General features: G+C 40.4%; 1 protein-coding gene across 2 annotated transcripts in view; it reads left to right on the top strand.

Annotated features, from left to right (window-relative positions):
- Positions 1 to 32: 32 nt before the first annotated feature.
- The window catches only part of rogdi (rogdi atypical leucine zipper), a 28,176-nt gene continuing 19,874 nt past the window's right edge, over positions 33 to 8,334 (top strand). For both annotated transcript variants that reach the window (XM_058653793.1, XM_058653792.1), the window contains exon 1: positions 33 to 215. In XM_058653793.1, the coding sequence (XP_058509776.1) occupies positions 141 to 215 (75 nt within the window). In that variant the 5' untranslated portion in view covers positions 33 to 140. The remainder of the gene's footprint in view (positions 216 to 8,334) is intronic.

Here is an 8,334-nt window from a genome sequence, read left to right as displayed (position 1 = left end):
CTCGCAGGATTCCCCACCGTCCTTGAAGGCAACACACCCTCCGCTAAGCTAGGCAGTGGTGACACTCGTTCATTCACAGGAGCGGAGAAACGCAGTGGGACGTGTTTTTCTCTACGGTTTGCGTCTGTAAACTGCGCCAAATGTTAAACCCGCAGAGGTCTCTGTCCGAGCTGCCGAAAATGTCCGCTGCCAGTCAGGTGGAGAGAGCGGTGCTGGTAAGCTGCTCTCTGTGTGTGTGTGTGTGTGTCTGTGGCGGGGGGGGGGGGACACTGAGCAGACACTGAAAACACTGAAAAACAACAAACACAACACGTTTGACACAATATGACGCAGTGTTGCCGCTGTTAGCATAGACGGACCAGTAGCATCCGCGCGCTGTAACGCAGGCTCGCGCTGTCAGTCATTAAGTGATGGCGATTAAAGGCCCGCGCGTGGACTTTGTATTTACATCCTCGTGAGGACCACTATGGTTTTCTGACCTTACAACTGTAAAGGGACTGTTGATGACGTAAGACCTGGTTTTAGGACTAGTATTTTATTTTGTGTGTGTGTGTGTGTGTGTGTGTGTTCGTTCATCAGATGCGACTGTTTACTGCAATTCAAATAACTGTGTTCGCTTTAAATGCAGTGGCGTGCACAGACATTTATAAGGACAGGGACGGAAATGAAAAGGGCACCTACCGTGCACCGGGGGGCCTGGTGCCACAAGTATGTCATGAACCACATTCTCACACAGATATACAGTGACATCACTTACTATGACCAAGATGTTCCTTTTCTATAGAGCAGGGAACACATTTGTCTTTGGAAGGACAGGAAATGACGTTACACCGGCATCTTATAACAAAGTAACATTTATATTTCACATTAGATGCCACAAGTGTTTACCTCTTCTTCCTCATGTTTTTACCTCTTCTTCCTCACACGTTTGCCTCTTCTTCCTCACATGTTTGCCTCTTCTTCCTCACGTTTGCCTCTTCTTCCTCATGTTTTTACCTCTAATTCCTCATGTTTTTACCTCTTCCTCACACGTTTGCCTCTTCTTCCTCACATGTTTGCCTCTTCATCCTCACGTTTTTACCTCTTCTTCCTCACGTTTGCCTCTTCTTCCTCACATGTTTGCCTCTTCTTCCTCATGTTTTTACCTCTTCTTCCTCATGTTTTTACCTCTTCTTCCTCACATGTTTGCCTCTTCTTCCTCACGTTTGCCTCTTCTTCCTCACATGTTTGCCTCTTCTTCCTCACATGTTTGCCTCTTCTTCCTCATGTTTTTACCTCTTCTTCCTCATGTTTTTACCTCTAATTCCTCATGTTTTACCTCTTCCTCACACGTTTGCCTCTTCTTCCTCACATGTTTGCCTCTTCTTCCTCAGGTTTTTACCTCTTCTTCCTCACGTTTGCCTCTTCTTCCTCACATGTTTGCCTCTTCTTCCTCGTGTTTTTACCTCTTCTTCCTCACATGTTTGCCTCTTCTTCCTCACGTTTGCCTCTTCTTCCTCACATGTTTGCCTCTTCTTCCTCACATGTTTGCCTCTTCTTCCTCATGTTTTTACCTCTTCTTCCTCATGTTTTTACCTCTTCTTCCTCATGTTTTTACCTCTAATTCCTCATGTTTTACCTCTTCCTCACACGTTTGCCTCTTCTTCCTCACATGTTTGCCTCTTCTTCCTCACGTTTTTACCTCTTCTTCCTCACATGTTTGCCTCTTCTTCCTCACATGTTTGCCTCTTCTTCCTCATGTTTTTACCTCTTCTTCCTCATGTTTTTACCTCTAATTCCTCATGTTTTACCTCTTCCTCACACGTTTGCCTCTTCTTCCTGACATGTTTGCCTCTTCTTCCTCACTTTTACATATTCTTCCTCATGTTTTTCCTCTTCTTCCTCACGTTTACCTCTTCTTCCTCACATGTTTACCTCTTCTTCCTCATGTTTTTACCTCTTCCTCACACGTTTGCCTCTTCTTCCTCACATGTTTTTACCTCTTCTTCCTCATGTTTTTACCTCTAATTCCTCATGTTTTACCTCTTCCTCACACGTTTGCCTCTTCTTCCTCACATGTTTTTACCTCTTCTTCCTCATGTTTTTACCTCTAATTCCTCATGTTTTACCTCTTCCTCACACGTTTGCCTTTTCTTCCTCACGTTTGCCTCTTCTTCCTCATGTTTTTACCTCTTCTTCACACGTTTGCCTCTTCTTCCTCACATGTTTTTACCTCTTCTTCCTCATGTATTTACCTCTAATTCCTTATGTTTTACCTCTTCCTCACACGTTTGCCTCTTCTTCCTCATGTTTTTACCTCTTCTTCCTCACATGTTTGCCTCTTCTTCCTCATGTTTTTACCTCTTCCTCACACGTTTGCCTCTTCTTCCTCACGTTTGCCTCTTCTTCCTCATGTTTTTAACCTCTTCTTCCTCATGTTTTTAACCTCTTCTTCCTCATGTTTTTACCTCTTCCTCACACGTTTGCCTCTTCTTCCTCACATGTTTCCCTCTTCTTCCTCACGTTTTTCCCTCTTCTTCCTCACATGTTTGCCTCTTCTTCCTCATGTTTTTACCTCTTCTTCCTCATGTTTTTACCTCTTCTTCCTCACATGTTTGCCTCTTCTTCCTCACGTTTGCCTCTTCTTCCTCACATGTTTGCCTCTTCTTCCTCACATGTTTGCCTCTTCTTCCTCATGTTTTTACCTCTTCTTCCTCATGTTTTTACCTCTAATTCCTCATGTTTTACCTCTTCCTCACACGTTTGCCTCTTCTTCCTGACATGTTTACCTCTTCTTCCTCACTTTTACATATTCTTCCTCATGTTTTTCCTCTTCTTCCTCACGTTTACCTCTTCTTCCTCACATGTTTACCTCTTCTTTCTCATGTTTTTACCTCTTCCTCATGTTTTAAATATTCTTCCTCACATGTTTACCTCTTCTTCCTCATGTTTCTACCTCTTCTTCCTCACGTTTTACATATTCTTCCTCATGTTTTTTCACATTCTTCCTCATGTTTTTAAATATTCTTCCTCATGTTTTTACACATTCTTCCTCATGTTTTTACACATTCTTCCTCATGGTTTTACACATCTTCCTCATGTTTTAAATATTCTTCCTCCTGTTTTTACATATTTTTCCTCACATGTTTACCTCTTCTTCCTCATGTTTTTGTCTCTTCTTCCTCATGTTTTTACCTCTTCTTCCTCATGTTTTTACCTCTTCCTCACAAGTTTGCCTCTTCTTCCTCACATGTTTGCCTCTTCTTCCTCATGTTTTTACCTCTAATTCCTCATGTTTTTACCTCTTCCTCACACGTTTGCCTCTTCTTCCTCACATGTTTTTACCTCTTCTTCCTCATGTTTTTACCTCTTCTTCCTCACATGTTTTTACCTCTTCTTCCTCATGTTTTTACCTCTTCCTCACACGTTTGCCTCTTCTTCCTCACTAGTTTTTACCTCTTCTACCTCATGTTTTTACCTCTTCTTCCTCACATGTTTACCTCTTCTTCCTCATGTTTTTACCTCTTCTTCCTCACGTTTGCCTCTTCTTCCTCATGTTTTTACCTCTTCTTCCTCACATGTTTGCCTCTTCTTCCTCATGTTTTTACCTAATTTTCCTCACATGTTTGCCTCTTCTTCCTCACATGTTTGCCTCTTCTTCCTCATGTTTTTACCTCTTCTTCCTCACATGTTTGCCTCTTCTTCCTCATGTTTTTACACATTCTTCCTCATGTTTTTACACATTCTTCCTCACATGTTTACCTCTTCTTCCTCATGTTTTTACCTCCTCTTCCTCACATGTTTACCTATTCTTCCTCATGTTTTTACATATTCTTCCTCATGTTTTTACACATTCTTCCTCATGTTTTAAATATTCTTCCTCATGTTTTTACATATTCTTCCTCACATGTTTACCTCTTCTTCCTCACATGTTTACCTCGTCTTCCTCACGTTTTTACCTCTCCTTCCTCACGTTTACCCCTTCATCCTCATGTTTTATCCCTTTTCTTTCTTATGTTTTTACCTCTTTTTCCTCGCATGTGTACCTCTTCTTCCTCATGTTTTTACCACTTCTTCCTCATGTTTTTACATCTTCTTCCTCATGTTTTTACATATTCTTCCTCATGTTTTTACCTCTTCTTCCTCATGTTTTTTTTTATCACTCAAATTTTTATTGAAAAATTTTGCATACAAATTAGGGCATTTTTAAACATGTTATATAAAAAAAACACTTATGCAATAAAGAAAATAAAAAATAAAAAAATACAAATACAAATCAAACCATTGTAAGAATCAACAAGGTGACATGCGTGTTTCCTTCTTTAATTTTAGTGCAACATCTTAGTCTGATTTTAACCTTCCCAATTTGTTGTGTCGCTCAGCTTTCCCCTATACTCAACCCACTTTTCCCATCTTGACTCAAATTTCCCTTCCTGAAGTCTCAATATGTGTGTGAGTCTTTCCATTTCAAATATTTCTTCTACTACCCCCAGCCATATTTCTTTTGTAGGCGGGTCTGCTTTGTACCAAGCCCTAGTTATGGTTTTCTTGCTGGCTGCCAATAGTGCCTTGATCAGATGACCGTCCCCATCCCGTACATTTCCCTGTGTAAGGTTCCCCATATATAACACAGAGCAAATCATAGGTATCCCATAACCCAGTATCACCCTTAAAGTTTCCCCTACGTCTTCCCAGTACTCAGTTATCTTACTGCACTTCCAAAATATGTGTGCGTGATCTGCATCCATCTGACCACATTGCCTCCAACACATATTCTGTTCCGGGGCGAACCTTCCTTTCGTCTTTGGGGTCATGAAGTATCTAATAATATTTTTCCACCCGAACTCCCTCCAGACCCTTGATCCAGTAGTTGAATGCTGTACCCTGAAAACATTATACCATTCTTCCTCAGTCAACTCAATCCCAAGTTCCTGTTCCCACTTTTCTTTGATGTACATTGTTGAATTCCCTCTACTCTTCAACATAGCTTGATAGAGGTCTGAAATCACTCTACCCTTCTTCCCATTATATGCATCCACCATTACCTTAATTATCCCGTTTTGCTCAGTAGCCTTTTCTATTTTTATTTTCCTTATAAAGTAATCCCTCACTTGTAAGTATCTAAAGTAATCACCTCTTTCCAGACTAAATTTGTCTTTCAGATATTGAAAACTCTGCATTTCCCCCTTTTCCACCATCTTGCATATTGCTGTGATACCCCCTAGTGCCCATCTCTCAAAGCCTTTATCTTCCCTCCCTGGCAAAAATTTGTTATCATATATTAACCATCTTAAGACTTTTGTCTCTTTCTCTAATTTGTATCTCCTTACTATTGTGTTCCATGTATTTAAAGTGAATTTAGTGATTGGGTCAATTAAACTCTGTTGTGTCCTAAATAATTCTTTATCTCCTACTAGGTGTTGAATTTGGTGATTTGCCCCCTTCACTTCTATGTCCTTCCACTTGGCTATATAGTCCATATTACACCAACACGCCACGGCTCTGACCTGCGCTGCATAATAATAATCTTTAAAACTCGGTACAGCCATTCCTCCTCTCTCTTTGGGTAGATGTAGTGTCACAAGTTTGACCCTGGGTCTCTTCCCCCCCCAGATGAACCTTGACATCCATTTGTCCCACTCCATAAATTGGTTTTGTGGCACAGGTATGGGTAACGACTGATATAGGTATAATAGCCTTGGCAATATGTTCATTTTAACTATTTCGATCCTCGAGCTGAAATCCAGTGTCTGTGTTGACCACCTCCCCAAGTCCCTCTTAATGTTCTGATTAATCTGAATATAATTTGCATTATACATTTTGTCTAGCTCCCTTGTGATATTCACCCCTAAGTATTTAATCTTGTCCAAGTCCCATCTAAGGTCGTATTTGTCTTTGATCTTTTTTGATGCTGTGTAATTTAAAGCCAATATCTGTGTCTTTGTCACGTTAAGTTTATACCCTGAGTAGTGACCATATTCTTCCAATAAGTCCATTAGTATTGGGAAACTTGTGTCTGGTTGTCCTATATATGCTATTACATCATCGGCAAATAAGCCCAACTTGTATTCTGAACCTCCTATCTGCACTCCCTTGATGTCCTGATTCTGTCTAATTGCTTGGGCCAATGGTTCAATGAAAATATCAAAGAGTGTCGGTGATAGACAACATCCCTGTCTAGTTGACCTCTCTAACATAATCCGATTGGTCAGACTCCCGTTGATCTTCACTCTTGCTGTTGGTTCATGGTACAATGACTTTATACATTTAATAGAGTTTTCATTAAAACCAAATTTCTCTAAGACATTATATAAAAAGGTCCATCCCACACTATCAAATGCCTTTTCGGCGTCCATGCTCACTAAGATCGCACCCTCCCCACTCTTTTGTATCGCATCCACTATATGAATTGTTTTCCTGATGTTATCCTGTGCCTGTCTTCCTCCTATAAAGCCAGTCTGGTCTTCATCAATAATGTCAGGCATGAATGTCTCAAATCTTTTTGAAATTATTGAGGTATAGATCTTATAGTCAACATTAAGTATGGATATAGGTCTAAAGCTACTGCACAGTTCTTTATCTTTTCCGTCTTTAGGGATTATAGTTATGATGGCTTCTTTCCAAGACGGGGGTGTTTTCCCCTCCTTCATTGTGTATCTTAGTGATGCCAACAGTAAGGGACTTAATTCCTGCCTAAACGTCTTATAGAATTCGGGTGGAAACCCGTCACCACCTGGCGATTTACCATTCTTTGTTCTACGAATTGCCTCCCCCATCTCTTTCTCCGTAATATCTGAATTCAGTAATCTATTCTGTGCTTCTCCTATAGATGGCAAGTCTAGCCCCTCTAGAAAAGTCTTCATACTCTCCTCCCCTGTTGAGGTTGGTTGTGTATACAACGTCCTGTAGTAGTCCTCAAATGCCCCTTCTATTTCCTCCGGCTCTCTCAATAGCTTGTTGGTTTTGGGGTTCCTGATCTTATGTACAGTGTTTAATGTTTGTTGCACCCTAATCCTTCTGGCCAATAATCTATTTGCTTTGGATCCACCTTCATAATATGTCTGCTTCATAAATCTAATTTTCTTCTCCACTTCTGTTGATAAAATTGTATTTATCTTCCCTCTTATCTCTTTGATTTTCTTAAGTGACTCCGGATCATTTGTATTTTTATGTTGTCTTTCTAGTTCCTTTAGTTGCCCAGTTAAATTGGTGTAGAGTTCCAGCCTGGTTCTTTTGAGGAGTGCTGTTTGCGCTATTAGTTTCCCTCTTATCACCGCCTTCATTGCGTCCCACAGGATATTTGGGTCCACCTCCCCATTATCATTTTCCTCCCTATATCTGATTATATCTCTCTTTATTTCCTCTACTAATCCCTTATTATTCAACATGCCAACATTCAACCTCCAGACTGTGTTCCTCTTTCTACTTATTAGATTCACTGTCAAGTATATCGCACTATGATCTGACAAGTCTGTAACCCCTATCTCACAGCTTTCTACTCTGTGTTTGTCACCTGTTGTCATAAAAAAATAATCAATCCTCGAATAATTTGAATGCGGATGTGAATAATGTGTGAAGTCCCTATCCAGTGTATGCATGTCTCGCCATATGTCTGTGAGTCCCAGTTCCTTCAGTTGTAAGTTTATGTATCTAGAGATATGTGTCCTAGTTCTCCTTGTGCTCGTCGTGTCCAAGTCGTAATTTAGCACCACATTAAAGTCCCCCCCGCAGACAAGAATTCCCTCCACTTCCAGAGCTATGATATCGAATAATGTCACAAAAAATGCCTTCTCGCTGTCTGGTGGTGCATACACATTAATTAACGTTACCATTTGACCTTCCATTTTCCCCTTTACCACCGTGTATCTCCCCTCACTATCATAAATTTCTTTGTTTATTTCAAATTTCACTGAGTTTCTAATTAGTGTAGCCACCCCTCTCCTATTAGTTTGCTTAAATGAACTGTAGAATGTGTTATTGTATCCAAATCTCTTCAGTTTTTCATGTTCCTGTTTTGATAAATGAGTTTCTTGTAGAAAAATAACCTGTAACTCTTCCTTTCTAAATTTTGTCATCAACTTTCCCCTTTTAATCGGATTGTTCATACCATTAACATTTAACGACACCATTTTGATACCTCTATGTTGCACCATACTTTCCCTCAGTGTATCGCTCTGTCCCCCACATGTCACAAAACAGAATCAACAATATGATAGCAACCGCTAAGTTAAACAAACAAATATTAAAGAAAGAAACCTGGCCTTCCAAGGCATTTGGGGGAATAACGTTTATCCCCCTTTTCCCTGCTGGCGGGTGGGGGGTAAAGCCTCTCCTACTGAAAGGGCCCCCCCTAGT

The sequence above is a fragment of the Solea solea genome, chromosome 16, assembly GCF_958295425.1.
Source record: "Solea solea chromosome 16, fSolSol10.1, whole genome shotgun sequence".
NCBI lineage: Eukaryota > Metazoa > Chordata > Actinopteri > Pleuronectiformes > Soleidae > Solea > Solea solea.
Note: the sequence above shows the minus strand (reverse complement) of the source record. Positions and strands in the feature narration are given on the sequence as shown.